Source organism: Corythoichthys intestinalis, chromosome 1 (genome assembly GCF_030265065.1).
Source record: "Corythoichthys intestinalis isolate RoL2023-P3 chromosome 1, ASM3026506v1, whole genome shotgun sequence".
Classification (NCBI taxonomy): domain Eukaryota; kingdom Metazoa; phylum Chordata; class Actinopteri; order Syngnathiformes; family Syngnathidae; genus Corythoichthys; species Corythoichthys intestinalis.
In genome coordinates, this window is record NC_080395.1 from 30,031,995 (window position 1) to 30,056,802 (window position 24,808).

At 38.0% G+C, this 24,808-nt stretch overlaps 1 protein-coding gene and 1 long non-coding RNA gene across 3 annotated transcripts in view; one reads left to right on the forward strand and one right to left on the reverse strand.

Moving 5' to 3' along the window:
- Positions 1–6,412, reverse strand: part of LOC130913117 (uncharacterized) — a 41,279-nt gene extending 34,867 nt beyond the window's left edge. The window contains exon 1 of the long non-coding RNA XR_009062705.1: positions 6,220–6,412. This is a non-coding gene — a long non-coding RNA (uncharacterized LOC130913117). The remainder of the gene's footprint in view (positions 1–6,219) is intronic.
- On the forward strand, positions 5,916–24,808 carry LOC130913011 (homeodomain-interacting protein kinase 3-like). Of its 2 annotated transcripts, none has more exons than XM_057831379.1 (8): positions 5,916–6,065; positions 11,205–11,396; positions 11,467–11,648; positions 16,587–16,710; positions 19,634–19,744; positions 19,816–19,902; positions 19,967–20,160; positions 20,228–24,808. In XM_057831379.1, the coding sequence occupies exons 2-8, from the start codon at positions 11,232–11,234 to the stop codon at positions 20,412–20,414; spliced, it is 1,050 nt and encodes a 349-aa protein (XP_057687362.1). In that variant the 5' UTR covers positions 5,916–6,065; positions 11,205–11,231; the 3' UTR covers positions 20,415–24,808. The 2 variants fall into 2 exon arrangements, with proteins under 2 accessions (XP_057687362.1, XP_057687283.1); XM_057831300.1 differs by lacking the exon at positions 5,916–6,065 and adding an exon at positions 6,213–6,534.

Consider the following 24,808-nt stretch of genomic DNA (forward strand, 5'->3'; position numbering starts at 1 on the left):
TGTCACGATGACGTCACCTCGCTTAGCAATGTGTCGCCATTTTGTAAAGGGGGTACGCACAGCTAAATATTCCATAGACAAACGTCTGAAATTCATATATTTCAGGTGTGTTTTGCGTCTTTTTTCATAAAAACGTCTTAAACATGGCTTACTATTATCATGAGTCACTGCCGACAGACGCGAGGAGGCGATACAATTTAAAATGAGTGTTTATTGGCTTACAAAGCTGCCCATACAAAGTCGCAGCTGATAGCTGGATGAACAAAGGAATGGCCTGCGGTGGAGTTAAGAAACATCTACAACTACCTACCGTAATAAATTCACCCAGTAAGGTCACCGTTATCAATTACGTGGAAAATGTACTGTGTGAAACCGAGAAAATTGGTAGTATGTACGAAGTGATTATTTCTGACGTAATCGGTAATTTGCCTCCAAGCGTTGTTTAGCCGTGAACACGTCATGGCAAAATAACCAGTTCCCACCAGGCCAATAATATACCGACTGACTGATCAGAGCAGTTCACGGCAAAAGAAAAATAACACTTTGCGAGTTGCCTGTTACGTTAATAATAACCACTGCCTAGTCTATTGAATCCTAGCAGCTAATTGGGGCAAAAATCAAAGTTTACTCACCAGTAATAAAATGTCGGTTGCAAACGTAAATGTGCTTGGATTTAGGTTCCCACAGGCGAGAATAGTCCACGGAACCGTCTTCTTTTACTGTTCCTCGATTAATTGCTTTCAGCCATTTGTTTCTCTTCCTCTCACGAGGAAGAATAAAAAACTTCAAATGCTGCTCCGAACTCTTCCTTGTGTGACAACCCGCAACACAGCAACTTTTGGTCATTCCGACAGAAAAAAAGACCGCAAATAAGACGAAAGTTCAACGCGTTTGTATTACAATGCACGACAGAGCAACTGCTTGTGACCTGTCTTTAGCCCCGTTTTCAATATGGTGACGCTTTGTTGTGGCTGGTGACTTCATTAATGCCCAGATGTCTGACTGCCTCTATACTGATCATTCAACAACACTTTTGCATACATTCGAGCAGGCCCGCAGTGGGTACGATAATCAGGAGGACCAGGACACTTCCCGGTGGGCCGGCCTGACGTTTGGGCCAGTCGTAATATACATTTCTAATAAAGCTGTCAGTTAAACTCATTAATTACGGCATCAACGCAACCCCCCTTTTTGCGAGAAGTTATGGCCCTTCTAGCATCCTGTAGATTGGAATTCAAGACCCCGCATCGTGCTCCCAATGCCGCCAGCTCTATTGACTTGATCCTGGTGAAACTTATTTTGGGGTTTTAATGGCCGAGAGGAGGCACGTTGAGACAGCGTGACGAGAGTGAACCCCTCCAGCTGTTGGCGCGAATCATTATGGTTGTTTTTGAGCATGTTTCGATGAAAGTACAGCAATGAACCTACCAGCGTGTTGCACAGCTGTCGTGGCCAACTGAGACGCCCTATATACACGCAAAAGCAGTGTAGACTGAAAAGACTCGGGGTGAAATCCCCTTGGCTGGTGAAACGTTTCTGTTATTTTTAGACCAAAATATGGCACTCTTGTTATTTATTACTGCAATCCACAGAAAGAGTAAACTGTGAATGAGCGTGTAGAATTAAAGAATTTGAATGTTTTAGAAGTTAGAGCATTTTATAACCTCCAGCATGGAGGCTCCAGGCACTTTGTGCTTCTGTCGTGGCCGCCCGAAGCTTACTATTTTTGGCCACAAAGACTAAGGATTGGGGTGAAATCCACGTTCTCAGGCAAAAGATAACTTTGGCATTTTAACCCTAAACATGGCACTCTAAAATGCACAGATATTTGAACTGTAGAAGTGCTTTGGGAGACAGCCATTTTGGTGAGTTCAGTCATTTTATCTTTCACATGTTTTTTTTGTAATCTTATGCCATAAATAATATGAAACCAATGATAACCAATGATATATTACATTAAAGCAGTGGTCTCAAACCGGTCCTCAAAGGGCCGCAGGGGGTACTGGATTTCATTCCAACCAAACGAGACAAATACCTTTTCACCAATCTGGTTTCTTACAAGTGTAATCAGTTGATTGCAATCAGGTGCTGCTTATGTTAGTAGAAACCTCATTGGTTGAACTGTTTGTGCTGGATCTGTTGGAACAAAAACCAGGACCCACTGCGGCCCTTTGTGGAGTCGGTTTGAGACCGCTGCATTAAAGTATATACAGTACTCCCCGAAAATTTGAATATCAAGTAGAAGTTGTTTCATTTTGAAAAAAATATATTAATATATTGAATAGGAGTGGGAACCTCTTGGTACCTCACGATACGATATGATTTGCGATACAAAACTCACGATAACGATGATCTGACGATACAACGATTTTCGATACATTGGTCAGGAAATCATTCTAGGATATTGTACAAAAAAACTAATAAACAGAAAAACAAGTTTCTGCCGTGAATTAGAATGAGTTTATCACTAGTAGACGTCCAATCCAATTGAACTGAGAGGGTGGCAGCGAACGAAGGAATGTATATTTGCTGTCATCCCTCCCATTTCAAACGGATTGAACGTCTATGGCTGTCAGTGGCAGCCAATACCAGGCAATGAGTAATTTTGGGCCATTTAAGGTCATTTACCTGTTGATTTTCAGTTACTTCCTGTTGATTTTGGGGTATTTTATGGGTCACTTGCTGTTTATTTTGCATTACAGAACAGGAAGTTACCTGGGAATCACCCAAATGAATAGGCAGCCACTCAAACTCTATTGGAAATGACCTGTAAATGCCCGAAAATGAAAAGCAAGTGAAATGTAAATGCCCCGAAAATCAGACCGAATGATTGAATGCTCTGGTTTTGAATGAAAGAATGTTCCCAGTCTAAATGGATTGGGCGTCAAGCACCGTCAATGGCAGCCTTTTTTTTTTTTTTGACACCTTTTTAAAACGATATCTCGATTCTTGATAGGAGCATATCGATAACCTTTTGGGATACAAAGCATCACGATATATCACCATTTTAATATGATGATATATCGATATATAATATTGAATACGGGGAAGACTTGAGTTTTGTACACAGTTGCCACATGTGTAATTAAAAAAACCTGCAAAAGGTTTCTGAGCATTTAAAAAGTCGGTCTAATATATGATTAAATTATTGATAGTACTCAAAAAATAAAACGGTAACCACAGAGAACCCATGCTTGAGCCCTTAATCTCAGAACTGTCAACGGCCATGCTAACCACTCTTCCTCCGTGCCTCCCTTTTTACAAGTTAATTTGGGGAAAATTCATGTTTAATTCATCTTTACAAGTATAAAGTTAAAACTCTTGTTTCTAATGAGGCTTAAATTTGAATGATGAAAGGTAAACACATTGGTCAACTCCTGTGCTAAAAGGTGTTTAAAAATTAAAATATATATATAAAAAAATGTCACTAATCGCAAGTTTACCGTTGACAGCATGCGATTAAAAATTTTAATCGCTGGACAGCACAATTATTATTACAATATTTCAATACGGTAGGTCATGATATAAAGTGGGCCGGTCTGTGGTATGAAACTCCAGGGCTGAAAATGAGCATACCTGTCAAGTTGTACGGTTTCGGCGTAATTTGTACAAGTGAGCACGGATTTTTAAATGTGTACGCTGTACGTTTAAAATATGTACGTTTTTCGTGCATTACGTTTTTTTTTTCTCCGTTCGGATTGTGTCACCGTTTCGGCAAGAAGACAATGTGCGTTACTATGCGTTACTACGTTGGTTGAATGACGCGAAAAAAGTCAGAGACACGGAGAGGGAAGAGTGTTTTGTAGCAAACGCGATGCTAGGCTAGGTGGCTCCAAGATTTCCTGACTGTAGCCGACAGCCTACAATCTACGTCTAGATATCAAATGCATATAGAACTACATGTGAAATGACAAACTCGGCGGCGTTAGTAAACAGCCACCATTTTAAAGCAGTAGACTTCTCAGAAAGGCTCTGTTGTAGTGAACCTTTCTAGCGAACCTAAGCAACTTTTTATCTAAAATACTCCTAAATCGGTAAAATCTTGACTTGAATCTATCTTTAAATGATGAAACAGTTTTAAAACTTTCACATGTCGAAAGTAGACATAAGGGAACTAATGCAAAAACAGGAGCAATTTTAACAACTTTAACAGTTGATTCACAATATTAAATGACTTCCAAACATAGCAAAGGTTAATATGTTTGTTTGTTTTTTTTGGGGGGGGGGGAATGGGGGACAAAAAAACATGAAAGGTAACGCCAGTTACTTTTAACTAATTACCCGTACATTCAGGTAACTGAGTTACTAACTCAATTACTTTTTGGGAGAAGTAATTTGTAACTAATAAATTACTTTTTAAAAGTAAGATTAAAATCACTGGTCATAAAGATGAAGTCTGCAGAATGAAAAGATTCTATTTTTTCATTTTCATTTTATTTTGCCAATTTGTTGCCGAACACAATTTGGCTGCAACTATTGGCGATCACTTCTCAGAATTAGCAAAAGAAATGTTCCCTGACTCAAAGATTGCATCGGTAAGCTCATTTTATCAATTGACCTTTTTAATTTACAATTGGACACACTAACGAACTACCTTCAAGTCAAACTGAATTGCGAGCTGAAGTGCCATGAAGTGCAGCCATCAAAAGACATGATAGAAATTGCCAAAAGTGCTACATACAATTATGACAAAAGTCACCGTTAAATTTTAGCAATCATGATGTAGCTGAAGATATAGCTTGTTCTTTGATTGCACTAGGTTATAATATTACCAATAAATTCGTATTATTTTAAAAATTGAGTTTTGTTTTTTTGTTTAATATTTCACGCTATATACGACGTTGTAAGATTCGTCACCAATTTGTAAGGACATACGTCACTATTTGTAAGATTGCCAACGGCCTTGGGTTGACAGGTATGAATGAGTCCCACTCCGGTGTTCTGTCAAAATTTCCTCCCTTCTAAAATTTTGCTCCCAAAACCCAAAACTTTTGTGGCGCTGAAAAAGCCCTCTTTTACATTCAGTTGGACTCTCAATGTTATCCAATGGTGCTAACTAAACCAGACACATCATAAACATACATGTGCAACACAAAAATGGTGTAAATCAATACTTAACGACACGGCGAAGTCATTAATAGTGAGTGAGCGGGGTGCAGTTGTTGTGTGCAGCTAAAATGGTAGGATGTGTCTGAGAACTTTTCTACATGTCTTTCCGTGATCACACTTAAGTAGGGCTGCAGCTATCGATTATTTTAGTTGTCGATTAAATGAGGAACTAGTTAGTTTGAATAATCGAGTAATCGGATAGGGAACATCAAAAATTAAAATACCTGAGCTGAACCTCAAACGGTATTAAAAAAAAAAGAGGATCTATGCACAACAAAAGAATAATTGGCTAATTTACATAGCAAAAGTCCGCTAGCTCAAATGCTATAAAATGGTAACTTTTTTTTCAATGCTCTTAACAAAAGGTTCAAACACCTATTCCCACAAACAAAGCTAAATATATCTATAAACGAAATTACAAATGCATTAAAAAACATTTGCGCAAATAAAAACTTAGCTTACGTTGGTCTTAACAGGGAGCAGTTGGATTCAGCTATGAGGCAGACCAGAGGGCAGTGTATCCACTCTAATCAATAATGCTAAATGCAAACATTTTCAAAATAAACCAATTCAACACCACTAAACAAAATACTAAAGGAATACTCGAAGCAATAAAATTTAATTCGAATATTTTTTCCTAATCGAATACTTCAGTTAATCGATTAATTGTTGCAGCACTCCACTTAAGTAAATTCCTTTCTTTAGAGAAAGTTAGTAGTTTTTACTTTGGCATTCGCGGCCATTTTTAACGTTACGCGCATGCGCAGAACCGCAAAGTAGCAATTTTTGATGGGTTGGAAAATTTGTCAGAACACCGCCCTGCATTCGAGGATGAAATACCAAGAGAAAACAACACACGTGCGATTTTACAACCCTTACTCTGCATATTCGTCACAAACAGCAGGGCGCCGCCAACGAGAGCCGCGTCACATCGGCTATAAGTTCGACAGAAGGAGGTGAGCGCATACCGACACGGCGGAGACTTTGAGGCCCTTCTCAACACAAAATAATATCTCGTTGCTATACCTGTGACGATATTGCCACGTCACAACATGAACCGTGACGACATAAAGCACTTCAAAGTCAAAGATAGAATCTTCATATCCGTACCTGCGGTCAGGATGTTTGGTTGGGCAGCTCCGGGCGAGTTGACTGGGGCTCCCCATGTCCTCGATATAAGAGCTGGGCGTAGAGTCAGGCGATCACTCGGTCCTCCCGAGGATGGACTCCCCAGGCTCTGATTACAATCAGTTTTCACCCGGAGCCCGAATTCACTCCAAGTCGTCCGGTTATGACGTGCTGTCGGTTCTGGGTCGTGGTGCGTTTGGGAACGTGGTTAAATGTCGGAAGACCACCGACAATAAAACGGTGGCTGTCAAGACCATCAAGAACCACGGGTCATCAGCTAAACGGGCCATATATGAGGTGACCAATAACATTTGTCACATAACAGCGTGAGTGAAGGAGTGCACGCTCAGTTACCTTTTACTTTTGCATTCTGCTGTACAGTAGGCCGACAGTACGGAATATTTATGTTAGGTTTTTCATGTTATTTATTTATTTATTGTTAACCATTTTGATTGCATATTCAGATTTAAAGATCTAGCAGTCAATAATTCAATTTGATTACTCATGAGCTACTTGACAAGTGCACAATTTTGACATTTAAACGATGCAGAAAAAATAATCCTGTAATGTAAATAAAGGTGAAACGGTACGTATTGGGCAGAGTATTTTATTTTATTTTTAATAAAGTCTAATAAATATAAAGTTTTATCGAGGGAACAGTCATTTTTTAATTAGTGAACTATATATTCAGGAAATATACTGTATGGTTATGGTTATGGTGGTGTTATGGTGTTACACTTATATATGACGGAAAACACTCAGGTGACTCAAGTTCTGCTCTGAGACTCCCAATTTGGCCAAATTTCAAATTTGTCCTATATGCATGTGATACATCATTGGAAAGCCTAAAATCTCAATTTTCTGTGGGAAGAAAATTTTTGAACAGGAGTGCATCTAAAAAAAATGAAATCCCTAAACCCTAACTCGAGGTGAGAGCATGAAAGAGCACAATTAAAAACACCGTGGTTTTAACGAGATATTATCGCGTAATTACCTTGTTTTGATCCAAAAACTTCATGGAGCATGTCTCAAAAAGTGTCAACACACAGCTGTGAATAGCCACAGTTGGACTATTTGGGGATTTTATGGGTGAAACACAGTAATATAACGGCAGAAATCGCAGACATCAAGGAGTGGTCGAGATTTTTTATTTTTCAAATATTTACCCTTTTAAACTTCTTTTTTTTTTATGTATTTTTTTTATTTTCTATGTTTAGATTGATCATTTATAATCTGAAATATCGGGGAAAATGCAACAGTATTATTTATAATCTGAAATATTGGGGAAAATACAACAGTAAAAAAAACAATTAAGCGATAGTTATGAGGTAGATATCCGTGACCCATTTACAGACACTATTATTTTCATTGTGACGTAATTTTTTAAAGTTTAAAATATGCGAGTGAATAATTTTATAAATTCTAACAAAATATTTGACATAAAATAATGATTATAAGCTAAAAATGATAGACATTTCAAATAATAAATATAATTACTACCTTCTTTTTATGTCTGGGTTGAAACAAAAGCGGTTGCACGATGTCTGTAAACGGGGGTCTCCAGAGTAAAACGGACTAATTAAAAATAGTTCAGGGGCTTAATGCGCCACGAAACTGCTATGGCAGCATATAAACATATTGTTCTATCAAACACAACAGTTCTTTTTTGCTTATAATACAGCAGTTTATTTTGCAGAGGAGTACAAGAGCAGAAACGACTTTTTCAGCCTTGTCAGTGTTTTCAGTCATATATATATATATTAGGGCTGTCAAAATTATCGCGTTAACGCGCGGTAATTATTTTTTTAAATTAATCACGTTAAAATATTTCATGCAATTAACGCACATGTCCCGCTCAGACAGTATTCTGCCTTTTGGTAAGTTTTACAGCAAGGCTTTTTGTGCTGCAGCACAAAAGCGAACTCTTGTGGTTGCTTTGCGACATGGTTTAGTTTTTTCTTGCCAGTTCATATGGCTGCACGACGTCTCGGGCTGACGCCTACGTTGTAATGTTGTGCTTATATGATCCTTGGACAAGATTTGTCCGTAAGTATGGTTGTTGTAAAGAATGTACATATTATGTTAGTAAGCAAAATGTTCTATTTTTTGTATGAGACGCTTTTTGTTTATGTTTAGTGAACCTGTATAGCGTGCGAAACTAACGTTGTTGCTAATGCAATGCTTGTGTACTTTTTTTTTGTAGTTTTATGACGGTCTAAAGAGGACAATGGTTTGAGGCTATTTTATCAATAAATCAGATGAAAAAGGAAGAAGTCTCATTATTAAGGCGTCGTTCACTAACTGTCTAGCTTTGGAAAAAGTAGACGCTTCGGAGTGAGGGCAGCATAGACAGATTTAAATGACAGTAGAGTGAAATGCCCACTACAGTCCTTATGTACCGTATGTTGAAATTACTATTAACTTGTTCTCCCCACTGTATATATCCATCTTGTGTCTTATCGTTCCATTCCAACAATTTATTTTACAGAATATATATAATTTACAGAAAAATATGGCATATTTTATGGTGGTTTGAATTGCGATTAATTGCGATTAATTACGATTAATTAATTTTTAAGCTGTAATTAAAACCATCTGTAAAATATGCCATATTTTTCTGTAAATTATATATATATTCTTTAAAATAAATTGTTGGAATGGAAAGATAAGACACAAGATGGATATATACATTCAACATACAAACATAAGGACTGTAGTGGGCATTTCACTCTACTGTCATTTAAATCTGTCGATGCTGTCCTCACTCCGAAGCGTCTACTTTTTCCAAAGCTAGACAGCTAGTGAACGACGCCTTAATAATCAGACTTCTTCCTTTTTCATCTGATTTATTAATAAAATGGCCTCAAACCATTGTCCTCTTTAGACCGTCGTAAAACTAAAAAAAAGTACACAAGCATTGCATTAGCAACAACGTTAGCTTAGCACGCTATACAGGTTCACTAAACATAAACAAAAAGCGTCTCATACAAAAAATATAACATTTCGCTTACTAACATAATATGTACATTCTTTACAACAACCATACTTACGGACAAATCTTGTCCAAGGATCATATAAGCACAACATTACAACGAAGGCGTCAGCCCGAGACGTCGTGCAGCCATATTGAACTGGCAAGAAAACAATAAACCATGTCGCAAAGCGACCACAAGAGTTCGCTGTTAGACAGCACAAAAAGCCTTGCTGTAAAACTTACCAAAAGGCAGAATACTGTCTGAGCGGGACATGTGCGTTAATTGCGTCAAATATTTTAACGTGATTAATTTAAAAAAAATAATTACAGCGTGTTAACGCGATAATTTTGACAGCCCTAATATAAATATATATATATATTCATTTATTTATTTATTAGGGGTGCACGATATCCATTTTTTGACACCGATATCGATAACTTCCTGCTCCTCAAGGCCGATACCGATACGATCACTGATAATATAGACTTAATTTTCCGATGTATATTTACCTGAGATTTTGAACACCTGTAGGTCAAAAATACTAGTGGTTGATTCAGCATAGATTTGCCTTTGCCCGAAGCAGAATTTTTATGATGAGATGAACCTATTATAATGAACAAAACAAAGACAAGAACTGTTTTGACTTCAAAAAAATGCCCATATTAATTTTTCAAATATATATAATTTGAGTCAATCACAATCAATCAGTCAGTATCATTGATGATGTGTTGCCCTGAACAATGAGCACTGATCTAAAACAAACATAGACCCAACATGTATTGTGCTTTGTCAGCAGATAAAACATTTGGTGCCACAGGAGAGGAGACTTTTGTCATCTTGGTCCATGAAAAAACTTTCTTAACCTGGCAAATATAAAACAGCAAGCCTATCAATAACCAAAAGGCCTCTCAAGAACTTGTAAACATAACACTGTAAAATGCAAACATTTCCTAATTGCCATAGTAAGGTTTATAACTCATTTTAGGAAAAATACAGCCTCTAGAACACTAACAAAACTCTGCATAGTGGCAAAACAGGAGTGGAAACAAAAGCTCGCATCCCAATCCGACACCGCGCCAAAAATATTATTAATAGGCCCGATAATATATAATGTTATTGGAGTTATTGGGATGACGTCATAATTCCTATTATCGGACAGATAATTATCAGACCGATAATTATCGGACTGATAATTACCGTGCTGTCTTTATGTATGAGTGAATGCGAATGGTTGTTTGTCACATTCTGCTGTGTGATTGGCAACCAGTTCAAGGGTGTATCCACCTCCTACCCATAGTTAGCTGGGATGGGCTCAAGAACACTCTCAAACCATGTAAGGATAAGCGGTACAGAAGATTAATGCTTTAAATTGTAGAAATGCATCTCTTTCGATTAATTTAGTCAAGATTAACACTCAAATTGTCTGCTAAAGTTCCCAGTTATGGTAAAGTTTTGCTGTGTGAAAGGGCCTTAGGATTGCAAACAAGATGAATTATCAACAGAGTTTATCCTGGTTGCTGCCAAGTAGTGCACTCTGTTTTGCTGTATTCTAACATCAAATTATTTTAGCAAAATTATCAAAACTCATTTTGATAAAAGTAATAAATGAATGATCAAAAAGTACAGCACACTTGACATCCACCAAAGCTGTGGGACTATTACTCTTGGTTAAAGCACTTGCTTGAGTTTGGTCTATCTCAAGCAAATGCCAAGTATAGTTAATGTATCCATAAATTAAATATGTGTATTGATACCACAGTTTCTCTTCTGAAATCTGGTTGTCTTGCCACACCCTATTGAGGCTGTTGAGATGAGAAAATGTCGTACAACAACGCTTCCCACTCGATCTAGGAAGTGACTGGGTGCATTTCCACCAAATTACCGATTTGTGGTGAAAAAGTCTCCATTACTTGGCATAACCTCACTTTGGTCTGGATTTGTAGCCCTTGTGTTTATACTCAATATTATACCGTTTATGTTATGTCTTTTTAGATTCTTGCTCTGTTAAAAATAAAAAAGATGGACGCTGACAAATGCCACTTGGTGCAATGGAACAGCATCTTCAGTATAACGGGACATGTTTGTATTGAGTTTGAGCTGCTGGACAAAAGTCTGTATGACTTTGTAAAAGAGCGAAATTTCAGCCCGCTTCAGTTGAAAGAGATCAGGCCAGTTGTCCATCAGGTATGTACCTCCAAAAAAAGCTTGAATACTTTTGCAATGTGATGTGGGACTAGTTGGGTTGACATTTCAGCTGGCAGACATGCTGGACCACTTGAAGGTCTTTCAGATCATACACGCAGACCTCAAACTGGAGAATGTGATGCTGGTCAACCAGGTGCAACAGCCTTTTAAGATTAAGGTCATCGACTTTGGCCTGGCTGCTCAGGTGTCCACTACCAAGCAGGGATCACTCATTCAGACACTCTCTTATCGGTAAGTCAGCATTCAATAGGTATACGCTTTATCTCATGGAACGTTGACATTGCAACCTGCGCGTCGTCAGTTCCTTCTCAGGTCAGAAAAAAAACAAGCTGCACCAGTAAATGTGCAGCTGCTAAAGGGAATCCAAAAAGTCCTTGGTGCGGAGGAGTTGCCACTGTTGACTCATTAAAGTGAAAATAAATAAATATTACTCTTGTCAAAGCAAATTGAAGTTGTATATTTAAAGGGACTATGCAGGATTTTTAGTTATTTTAAAATACTTTTCTACCCCATGCATGCTCCACAAATGCTTTGATGAGTACACAGAGTCCTGACATTTTAACTGGGACTGCCACAAAAAGCCCTTTTTCCTACCTTCAACAGAGAGGGTTTGGCTCGACTACTCTGGACGAACACATGCCTGTGCTTGTCCACATGCGTCCTCATGGCAGCAGCGGTGTTTCACCAAGCCTCCGCATATTCTCTGCTTGGCAAAAAAACATAAGTGGATTTTAAAGGAGGGCCAGGTCCCCCCTGGTGGCCGAAAAGTGTAATTGCATGAAATTGACTTTCCTAAATACATATATATAAAAGTTGTAAAGCAATATAACTGCAACAAAAATGAATGAAATTACCAAAACAAAATTTTTTTATAATGGGTCAAAATTATTGTTCGAACAGCTCATGTGACTAGCACCTTAGACGGTCATTTACTTTGCATATAATTTAAGAAATAAAAAAAAAAAATTAGCGGGGGGAAATTTTATTTTTCAAATGATTTTTTTCTTTGATTGAAAATATTTTTTTTGATTGAAGCTGATTGATCTTTTTTGGGATTGAATGACTTAGACACAAATGTCCTACCCATAATATGGCCCAAACACAAAAAGGATTGCTTCAATCAAATAAAACTTTTTCAATGGAAAAATTACATGTTCAAATGCAACTTATTCAATCTAAAATATTTTCTATGATTGAAATTTTTCTTTTTTTTGACTGAAGAGATTTTTTTTTTTTTTTTGGAATATATATATATTTTTAAGCAACTTATTTTTTGATTGAATAATAAAGACCAAAACATCCTAGCCAAAATGTGGCCCAAACACAAATTAACATTACTTCAAGGCAAGGCAAGGCAAATTTATTTATATAGCACAATTCAACACAAGGCAATTCAAAGTGCTTTACATCACATGAAGACCATAAAAATCACATTTAAATCAACACAACGTAAAAACCAAGACAAATGATCGCATTTAATCACAGAATAAAAATAAATAAATAAAAATAAAACAAAAATAAAAATAAAGCAAAAACTACTACTAATAATAATCATTGAAATCAGCAATGGAGATAAGCACAAGAGGAATAGAAGGCAGGTAGGTTGAAATATATAGACAGTTATGGATATGCAGTGCCAAACAAAAGCGTTTTTAACCCTGATTTAAAGGAGCTAACAGTTTGAGCATACTTCAGACTAGGGCTGCAGCTATCGAATATTTTAGTAGTCGATTAATCGATGGACTAGTTAGTTCGAATAATCGAGTAATCGGATAAGGAACATGAAAAATTAAAATACCTGAGCTGAGCCTCAAACGGTATACATTTTTAAAAATGAGGATCTATGTAAAACAAAAGAACAATTGGCTAATTTACATAGAAAAAGTCCGCTAGCTTAAATGCTACAAAATGCTAAAGTTTTTTTACAATGCTCTAAACAAATGGTTCAGACACATATTCGCACAAAAAATGGCTAAATATACATATAAACTAAATTATGAACGCGTTAAAAAAACATTAGCTCAAATAAAAACTTAACTCACGTTGGTCTTAACAGGGAGCAGTTGGATTCAGCTATGTGAAAAGAGGCAGACCAGAGGGCAGTGTATCCACCCTAATCTATAAAACTAAATGCAAACACTTTCAAAATAAACCATTACAACACCACTTTAATTAAACGAATACTCGAGGCAAAAACATTTAATTCGAATATTTTTTGCTAATCGAATACTCGAGTTAATCGATTAATCGTTGCAGCACTACTTCAGACGTTCGAGTAACTTGTTCCAGAGGTGAGGAGCATAATAACTAAATGCTGCCTCACCCTGCTTGGTTCTTGTTCTTGGAACATGCAGAAGACCCGTTCCAGACGACCTTAGGGGTCTAGATGTCTCATAGGAATCTAACAAGTCAAGCATGTATTTTGGTCCAAGGCCATTAAGTGTTTTGTAGACGAGCAGTAGTATTTTATAGTCTATCCCTTGACTCACTGGAAGCCTATGTAGCGGTTGCAAAACCGGTGTAATGTGGTCCAGCTTCCTTGTATTTGTGAGGACTCTGGCTGCAGCATTCTGTACTAGCTGCAGCTTCCTGACTGATTTTTTATCAAGACCTGTAAATATACCGTTGCAGTAGTCCAATCTGCTGAAAATGAATGCATGCATAAGTTTTTCCATGTCTTGTTGAGTCAGAAGCCCCTTAATTCTGGTTATATTTTTTAGGTGGTAATAAGCGGATTTAGTGATGGACTTTAGATGGCTATCAAATTTTAGGTCTGAGTCAATAATTACGCCAAGGTTTCTGACTTGATTTGTAGCTGTAAGTGACATTGTGCTAAGTTGGCTGCTTATCTTTGACCTTTCCTTTTTTGGCCCAAAAATGATCACCTCTGTCTTCTCCACATTTAACTGGAGAAAATTCTGGCACATCCATTCATTGATTTGACGAATGCATTTACTCAGGGAGACCAAGGGACTATAATCATGTGGGGACACAGAAATGTACAGTTGTGTGTCATCTGCATAGGCGTGATAGGAGATGTCATACTGTTCCATTATCTGAGCTAACAGAAGCATATAGATGTTAAATAAGAGTGGTCCAAGAATTGACCCTTGAGGGACTCCACACGTGAATTTGGTTCGTTCTGACTGATAGTTTCCAATTGACACAAAGAAATCTCTATCATGTAAATAGGATGTGAACCACTGAAGAATAGTGTCAGTAAGCCCTACCCACTGTTCCAATCTGCTGAGTTGTGATCAACCGTGTCAAATGCGGCGCTGAGATCCAATAGTAGCAGAACAGATGATTTGCCTGCATCGGTATTCCGACGAATATCATTTAGGACTTTGATAAGCACGGTCTCGGTGCTGTGTTGTGGCCGAAATCCAGACTGAAATGAGTTAAAAAGATTGTTTTGCATCATAAAAGTCTGGATCTGTTCAAACACAACCCTTTCGATAATTTTCCCCAGGAATGTCAGATTTGATATTGGCCTGTAATTACTAATGGTTGAGGCATCCAGATTAGTTTTTTTTTTCAATCAAAAAAGTTGGTTCAATCCCCCAAATAATTCAAAGAAAAAATGCTTTCACATGAATTTTTTTGACTTTCAAATTATTTTTGCACTCAAACACATTTTTTTTTGATTGAAGCAACTTTTTTTTTTTTTTTTTAATACATATTTTGATTGAAGCAACTTTTTTTTTTTTTTTAATCGAAGCAGCCTTTTTTTTTGATTGAATAATAAAGACACAAAAAAAGACACAAATCTACCTCCATATGGCTCCGCCCAGGGGATACAATTTTTGACTGGGGTAACTACATTGGCACGACACCGGCGGGCGTACCATATTCAATGGTTGACGATCTTGGCGAAAAGTATTGCCTAAGCAGCCTGATTTAGAATCCCCCCCAAGAATGATGGGAAACAAAAAACGCTCATTGTCAACTTATTATTATAAATATCCTTGTAAGTTAATTTTATTGCAGACACTGCGTTTCGGGGTCATCAACATGTTGTGCCTCCCCTGCCCCAAAAGTCAAACTCCGCCTATGCAAAAAAAACGCTTCTAAGCCACTTTTTAATTCATTTAAAATTTGCTAAGAACCGTTTTTTTACGTTCCTGTGCTGATTTGATAGGCCAAATGCTCGTTGCTTTATGTTCGTGCTCATATGCACCATGAACGATGTGGCAGTCGCGATTAAAAAGGGACAATCCCTGTATAGTCTTTTGAACCCCTTTAATGCCTATTGTCCACAGTATTGCAAATTGTTTGCATTTAGAATGCATCTAAGCATATGTATTATTTCCTTTCCACTTTTATGCATATTCAATTGAATATAAAGAATAAAATTTAAAATTAAAATTAAATTTCAAGACTTGATTGAATAGCCAACAGTTTAACAGTCATGCAAACAAAGGATGAGTTTTACTCAACTACTACACGTGACTTAGTTATCTGCAATAATATTACAATATAATCTCTATACAGTATGTGTTGCTATAAAATTTGTGTCCAATTATCTCTTCCTAGAATTATTATACAGCCACGTGATGCTTGGATATCCCAGTGTGTATTGCTCAATTTAACACAAAGTTGCATTGCAATTCGTAAATGTATAGTTTGTAATATTTTTATGCTGGGTTTTATGTCTAGTCTGATGGTAAACTTAAAGTGTCATTTAAGAGGTTGAAGCTGCTTTCACAGGATTTGGTTACCATACCAAACAGGCTTTATTTTAATTGATCTGAGTTCAACTCAAACAAAGTTGAAGCAAAATAATTGGACTAAACAATCTGATTTTTGTAAAGCTGGTAAATTGAGTCATTTCTTTCGTAACGCGCTGCTGTACTGTCATATATTTCAACTGAAATGTATCCTATATAGTTGTGTTTAGATTGCAAAAACACATGAAACAAACCACATGAGAATAAGCCCATTTCAACGCAGATCATGCCAAAAGTAGCATGGTGCAATGAAAGCACAGTGTCAATGTCAGTGCAAATCCAGCACAATCACTTTTATAGGTACATATTATGTCTTGTTCAGGAAACAGTTGGTTTTGCAAAATTACGCCCTCGAGCTAATATGAAAACACATTTGGTAAAATAAATAAGTAAATAAAGATATAATAACTCAAATGAAAGTTTAATGTCTTTCTCTCAGGTCTCCAGAAGTCTTGTTGGGTGCACCATTCACCGAAGCCATCGACATCTGGTCTGTGGGCTGCATCGCTGCTTTTTTATACACGGGCGCACTGCTATATCCTGGCAAAAGTGAATACGACATGGTAAGTATGTTTACCCTGACAATACTATAAAGTCTTATTCAACCTTTATTTCCGAGTAGAAAATAAATTTAGGTTGCAAATATGTTTCACACAGTTCATTTTTTTATCAAGGCATGCAGGTAAAAAGAAGTACAGCGATACCTCAGTTATCTCTGTTAAAGGGATTCCTGGATAGAAAGACTTGTAGTTATTAAAAGATTAACATCATTATGAGTTAAAATGATTTGATATTAAAACCCCTCTTGATTTTTTTTGTTTTTACACAATTTGTAAAATTAGTTTAACTAGTAGGTCGCCATTGCTGTTGGCGGTGACGTCACTGGGCTACGCTGCTGGGCTTCCAGAGTATGACTCGAGCGACATAAACATGTCATCTATTTAACCCATTCAATTTGAACCAAAGAGGAACATTAATCAGCATGACAGCACTGTCAATATTTCACAAAACGAGCAACAAAAACAAAATGAACAAGAAAGACGGGATGAGACGAGACGAGAGTATGACAAAATTGATGTTCTGCCAAAATGTGCTCCACCGGCGAAACGTCTACAAGAGACGAATGAGACACCCAAAGTACTACCGTGCGCTTTCAGCTTGTTTTGTTTAGATGCATACAGACAGAACATACTTAAGCTGACTGAAAAACTCAATAAAAACACAAATACTCTCCGCTTTGAACCGATGTGCGAATGTGTTGGACGTCTCACTGTGTTCGTCTAGTGGCAGTGACAAACTACGTCATCACCCCAAGCGTCCATTGCGTACATAAAACATGGCGCCCTCCGTAGGCCACAGCATGTACAAAATATTATAGATTTTTAAATCAATGGCAATACTTTATACAGTATGTTTCTGATAACATATTTTAGTAAAAGAGAACAACAAAAGGCTTTTTAGAGCATACAAGTCTTTAACTCCGAGGTTCCCTTTAACCCCTTAATGCCTGCAACATGAAGCAATTGTCAGAGAATCAGAAAACTTAAAAAATAAGGTCCTAATGGTACTTTTTTCAAATTTATAGAAAAAGAAAAATCAAAATGAGTTTGTGTAATAAGCGCTCTAATATATATAACCCTAGCTAAATCCAGATTTTTTTTCTCATGGAACCTGCAGATGCATGTTTTGACTTGCATCCATCATTTTTTTTTAAATTTCAAAATTCTAAATTAGTCTCAAAATAACGAAATTCTGAGTGTATCAAATGTGATACACTAGGCTAGAAGGGGTTGGGGACCAAACCCGACCACGTAAAGTGAAAAACCGCGAAGTACATACCATACATTTTTTTGTGTGTATATATAATATCAGTAAGTGTATATAAAAGTCTATAAATGCATATGTTATTAGTAGACACATTAAATAATAGTTTGAATTGTAAATAAAATATAGATACCGGTAATATAAATAACATAAAATAATGTATAAATTAATACTACGCACTTTAGATTCATTCTCTCACTCATATGGTATGTGTGTGCATAGTGGGGGCGGTGCGTGTGCATACATACATACATACATACATGTAAATAAAGTGTACATAAAAATGATTTTAGAACTCTTTATATAGACCCTACTCACCTACGTCACAAAATGGGCGTGTCGCTGTTTCCGGCCTCCATATTGTACCTATTTTTTAGACCTATTCTCATTGTTTTCAATTAGTCGAGCAAGTTATAGAGCAATTTATGGAAGCCCCGGTGTTATCTGACGCTGTAAACTCATTGGATTCGTTGCATAAACGGCGTTACGCGAAAAGCTTCAGTTTATCCATTCGCCAGATCCGTATTTGATGCCTAAATCAATGCTTTTTGACCCGCTGCCTTCGCCGTCTCTGCCTGACCCTGATATTTACAACTATCTTGTCCACACAAAATCAGCCTATTCTCACGAAAGTTTGAAAAATTTTAAGAGCTTGGAGGCCTATAAATGCTACGTTGCTGGTTGGGTGAAACAGGTCCTCGTACACGAAAATTCGGCAGGAATCTTGTGCTCGGAAGGTGAGTTACGAAATTTTCAATTCAAAATCTTGTTCTTGCTAACATCCACTGTCAAGTCTAATGTATTTCATGTCATTTGTCAATGGAGCTAGGGCTTTTAATGTTTATATGGTTTAGCGATAGCACTCTCACTACATACATATATAATATGTAATAAATATGAAGTGCGATAGCACTACTCCAGATTGTCCCTAGTTGAATTTATGTTTTGGCTTTTGACCTCAATAGTGAAATTGTAAATTAATTGTATGACAACTGTCTGATTATCCCCTTATAATTATATATTTTCAGGTAGTTCATTCACAACGTCTGAGTGTATGTTGTCGGCGATTAGCCTAGCAATGATCTTAATTGTGGTTGTCAGCCCAAAACCCTCTAAATATATATTAAATGCATCTTACCAGATATAAAATGACTACTACATAATCTGTGGTAGTCGTTTGGAGCCCAGTTTTCTCGTCGAATTGCAGCAGTCAATCTCGGTCTCCTCTTCGGGTCTCTCGGAATACGGTAAAACTTCAAGTCTTTCCGTCTATCTTCTCTGTTTTTGCAACCCACCTCCACACACGACTTCACCATTTTGATTATTAATGTTAACAAGCAGAAAAACACGCCATAATAGGAGGAATTTACGAAGCGCTAATGCATTAACATGATGAGTATACGGACAACATGGCGCGGGGGCGTGGCTGTGACGTCACGTGAGTAGGGTCTATAACATAACTTAAGATATATTCACTGAGGGCGCAAAAATTGAGATGCAAAGTAGCGAGGGATCACTGTATGCCAAAATTAAAACAAAAGCAGTTAAGTTGGATAGGCTCCGGGTCACCTGTGACCCGAATGTGGACTGAATACCCCACACATCTTTCGTCATCAATCTTGCTCTTTCCCCCTTCCCCCTAACTATGCATTGTATTTTTAGGTCAGATACATTGTGGAGACACAAGGTCAACCTCCAGATAACGTTCTGGAAGCTGGTCTTCAAACCAGATGCTTCTTCCAGATGGAGCGCAATTACAGTTGGAAGCTAAAGGTGTGTACCTCAGTGACTTCCTGTCTTTGAAAAAAAGACACCAAGGCCTTCCTTGAACCCTGTTTGCTCAGACGCCAGAACAGTACCAGAAAGAGACCACCTCGGTACCCAAAGAGACGAGACGCTTTAAATTCCGCTCTCTTGATCGCCTTCTTCATGTAAGCACTACTCTGACATCTCAAGCTGAAACCTCATAAATATGAATTGGGCAACTTTATCCAGTTCCAGCCGGGGATCTTGAACACAAGGCACATCGCCAACAAAGCTGCCAAGACCGCTGACGTGCAGAAGTTCGTAGACTTGCTAAAGGGAATGCTGCAGCTTGATGCAAGCCAGAGAATGACGCCCCACCAGGTGCTCGAGCATGACTTCTGCAGCATGAGCCACCTGGAACCTCTTCATGACACCAGCTCTCAGTAAGTAAACATTGTGGCTTTTCCCCATGTCCAGTCAGTAAAAATAAATGTTGGATTGTTTTTGCAGTGCGCAATCATGCTTTCACATCATGTCCGTGTGCTCTAACAAGACCGCGCTGCAGTCGCTTGGAGGGAAGGGATTTGACCCATCTGGATTGAATGAGCCGCACGATGACGAACCATGCTGCTGCAGCCCTGCATCGCCAGAGGTGTACGAACTCATGGCCCTCAACGAGCGCTCTGACCCAAGTTGATATTAGGGTCGGTGTTGAGCAGGTAATGGAATCCTTCCACATTAGTTACCGTTTCAAACACACCCATGAACAGTGGTGGCTTGGTAACCCATACAATGTATCCACTCAGACGATGGATAAGAAGGTAACGCCTAACAAATTGAGAGATTAAATTTCACACACGTCTGACTGAGCTAGCCAGGCGTCACTGCTTCAAGTTGACAAAAAGGGAGTATCCTTTTTTGGAAGTGCTTCAGCTTTCTTATGAACCAAACAGCTTTTTGATTGAGCAGTGTGCCTATTGAATGTAGCACACACATGTGCTGAAACCTGTACATAAAACTTACAGAAGCACAGTGTCTGTGCATCTGTTTTGTCTATAAGCAGTCTACTTTATGGTTTTTAGATTGCTGCTAGTATAATTCTTGGAGCTTTGATTGTCATATTGATGTGACTGAAATTGATTATTGTCTATTTGTGCCTACTGTTTACTGTTATACTATGTTAAATGAAATGAATGCTAGCTAACACCACAGAATGCTTGCAGGGTAGTGGTCTATCACGGTTAATACAAAGTAAACATTATGCACCTCTAGCCCATTGGTAAGTGCACTCTTGCCCATCTGATAGCTAATAACACAGCCATTAAATGGACCGATAGTGTTCGCAGCTGTGTCCTCATCTTCATTCCGCCTCGCCCCACCATCTATCCCTCCTCACCTCTGTCTCCCATTCCCGCCACCTAGCCCTTTAATCCTCCAATAAAACCTTATTCTGCGTCTGCGGTTGGCTCCAGGAAATGAACAATCCCCCAAACACATTTCTTGATGAATGTAGTGTTTCATCACTTTGGTGCCCATGCTTCTGATTTGTGTGCAAGGAGACTTGGTGGTGCTGGTGCACTGGAGGCTTAGCAGATGAATAGTCCATGCCTGGGAGCTGCTTAGTGCATGGCACACATGGGACTAGCTGGCTGTGTTGCAATGCGACAGCTGGTTTGACTACAACTGGTGATACATTATGCAAATGAGAGAAAGTCTTCATCTTAGATTGTTGTAGTTGATCATACACTCATCCAGAACTTGTGGTAAATGGATGGAAGTAGATACAGGCAATGATATTAAAGTCTACAAAGTGATTAGAAAGTTGGAAATTGTTTGATTGTGTCCCTTGAGTCATCAATCTTTGCTCAGTCCTCTGCCCTGTCTTTGATGTACAGTGAGGAGCAGAAGTATTTGCACCCCTTGTGATTTTGCAAGTTAACCCACTTAGAAAATAGGTAGAAGTCTGAAATTTCAATCATGGATGCATTTCCACCTAGAGACATAATCTATAAAAAAAAAAAATCCGGAATTCATTGTTGTTGTTTTTTTAAATAATTTATTTGTAATTTAATGGAGTTCATAAATATTTGTACCCCTGAGAATCAGCAATAATTATAACACTTCAAAGACTTGTCAGTCTGCCTGCCTTGAAACAAAGTCTACCTTTACCACATGAGTAACCACCTACCCACCATCCATTTGAGCTCATAATTGTCACCTGTGCACCGCACAGTCAGTCTTAATCCAACTGCTACCATGGGCAAGACCAGAGAGCGTTCGAAAGACACCAGAGAAAAAATTGTTGAGCTCCACAAAGCTGGATAAGGCTATGTGATAATTTGAAAGCATCTTGGTGAGAATAAATCAACAGTTGCAGCAATTGTTAGAAAATGGAAAAGGCTAAACATGACTGATAATCTACCTCAGACTGGGACTCCATGTAAAATCTCTGCTCATGATGAGAAAAGTGAGTGCTTAGCCTAGAACTACACGGCAGGAGCTGGTCAATGACCTGAAGAGATCTGGATGCACAGTTTTAAAGGCTACTGTCAGTAGACAACTATGATGCAATGGTCTAAAATCATGCATTGCCCAGAAGGTTCCCCTGTTGAAGCCAATACATACAAAGGCCCGTCGGAAGTTTGCCAGGGACCATCTGATGGATGCAGAGAGGCCACGGGAGAAAGCCATGTTGTCAGATGAGACCAAAGTAGAACTTTTTTGTGCAACCTTTAATCACCGTGTGTGGAGGAAAAAGAAGGATGAGTACAATCCCAAGAACACCATCCCCACTGTGAAGTATGTGGGTGGAAACCTCATGCTTTGGTGCTACTGCATAAAGCAGAGGATGAATGAATGACTTTATCGTCAGATTTTGAGCCACAACCTCCTTCCCTCAGTCAGAGACTTGAAGATGAATCGTGGCTGCATCTTCCAACATGACAATGAGCCGAAACACACAACCAAGTTCTGGAGTGGCCTAGCCAGTGTCCAGACCTCAATACAATAGAAAATCTTCAGATGGAACTGAAACTTCGTGTTTCTCAACGACAGCCCCGAAACCTGACTGATCTAGAAAACATTTGTGTGGAGAAATGGGCCAAGATCCCTGTTTCTATATTTGAAAACCTGAAGTGTCTGACCTCTGGAATTGCAAACAAAGGCTTCTGCACTAAATATTAACACTGATTTTCTCAGGGTTACACATACTTATAAACAGCAATAAATTACAAATAAATTATTGAAAAATCATACAATATGAGTTCTGGATTTTTTTTCTAGATTATGTCTCTATAATTGGAAATGCATCTATGATTGAAATTTTAGACCTTTCCCTATTTTCTAAGTGGGTGAACTTGCAAAATCACAAGGGGTGCAAATACTTCTGCTCATGGTATCTGTTGGGCACACTGTCTGATCCATTCATATTTTGTTATTCATGTAGTGTGTTTATTAGTTTTTTTGTATGTTCGTCCATATATCGATATAGTATGCATGGCCTCCCTGCCTGTCGTTTTGTTGATCCAGTCCATCCTTTAGTACATCCATGCATGTACTAGTATATGTCAGATGTGTGTCTGGCAGTCAGCCCAGCCATTATGCGTTCTATACATTCATCCAGCTATTCATCATTCCATTGTTCTGTTGGTTTTTATGTCATGTATTGGTCGGCCAGTTTCATCTGTTCATTTGCCTGATGGTGGATCTGAACGTCAAGCTCGCTATGTCAGTTTCGACAGTCCATTTGCCTGAGTGTTTGTACATCTGAACAACAAGGTTGCTTTTCTACACCCATCTGTCAGTCTTTCAGTTAATTTTTTTGGTTGTTTCATGCAACAATTGCTGCCTGGCTATCTATCATAGACTTGTCCATTAATTGGTTTGTCTGACAAGTCTTAACTCATTGACTGCCATTGATGGCATTAGATGTCAAAACCATTTTGACTGGAACAGCTGGGGGTGCTAGGAGTGATCATTCACATTACAACTGACCCTACAGATTGATGGTCTGTCCGAGAGAGATGACAGACACGCAGACAAACTGACTTGGGGATAAACAGATCTTTGGACAGCCTGACAGGCTGACAAATGATGGAAAAAGATCGATGGACAGATTGTTAAACTCGTTCACTGCCATTGACGGGGGTAAACGTCAAATACATTGTAACTGGGAGGGGTGGCAGAGGTCTTTAACTGCTTTTGCCGATGATAGGTGGCAAATCCACCTTAACTGGGACATCTGACGGTGAATAATCACTACCAGCCGTCTCAGTTAAAGTACAGTGAATGATCGTGACCAACTCTCCAAATGGATTTGATGCGAGCCGTTAATGGCAGTGAGTGATTGCTGCCAGTTCTCTGTCAGTCATTTTATATATCTAGAGCAAAGGGTGTCAAGTCAGTTTACGTTCACCCTAATTTGATCTCAAGTGTGCCAGACTTGTATGTTTGTAAATTGTGGCCCAATAAGCTACAAGAATGACTGTTCCATTTTTTTCGTGTTTGCAATCATATGTTCTGTTTCGAAGCATATTTGCAATCTAAAATCAAGAAAATGAGTGCAATTGCAACTGTGTTTGCATTTACATATGTGCCGATTACAGATCAGAGTGGATTTACTATCAGAGGACAGATGTGCCCACTATTTTTTTTTTTTTTTAAACGACTACTTTTCAAACAATGATCCAAAATGATTTTTTGACTTTTTGTTGGGTCTGCTGTTTACCTGATGTTAGCTATGAATGTGCAGTACACTTTTGTGATGCTGTTTTAGTTTTGTGTTCCCTGATGAAGTTTACTTCATTTTTTTAAGTTGTGTTGATTTATTTCTAGCAAAACTTGAATTATAGCCTTATATGAGAGTCCGCCGATGCCCAGTTTGTCATTGCAATTTCTGTTTAGTTCTTTTCATTCATTATAGACCAATATCAGTGCTGTTTTTCGAAGGTTAATCTTGTTTTTCGAACTTTTCTCGTTTTTCAGTCAGTTTATATTTGTATTCTTAACATATTTTATTTAAATATAATTATGTGATATATGTTTATATGTTTAGATTGTATGACATATTTGTAAACAATAAATAAACCCTAA

Bases quoted from the DNA above. Each gene is read 5' to 3' on its own strand.
- LOC130913011 (XM_057831300.1), top strand. From the start codon at position 6,331: ATGGACTCCCCAGGCTCTGATTACAATCAGTTTTCACCCGGAGCCCGA. The intron at 11,649-16,586 runs GTAAGTCAGCAT...TCTTTCTCTCAG, and splicing joins ATTCAGACACTCTCTTATCG to GTCTCCAGAAGTCTTGTTGG. The intron at 16,711-19,633 runs GTAAGTATGTTT...TTGTATTTTTAG, and splicing joins GCAAAAGTGAATACGACATG to GTCAGATACATTGTGGAGAC.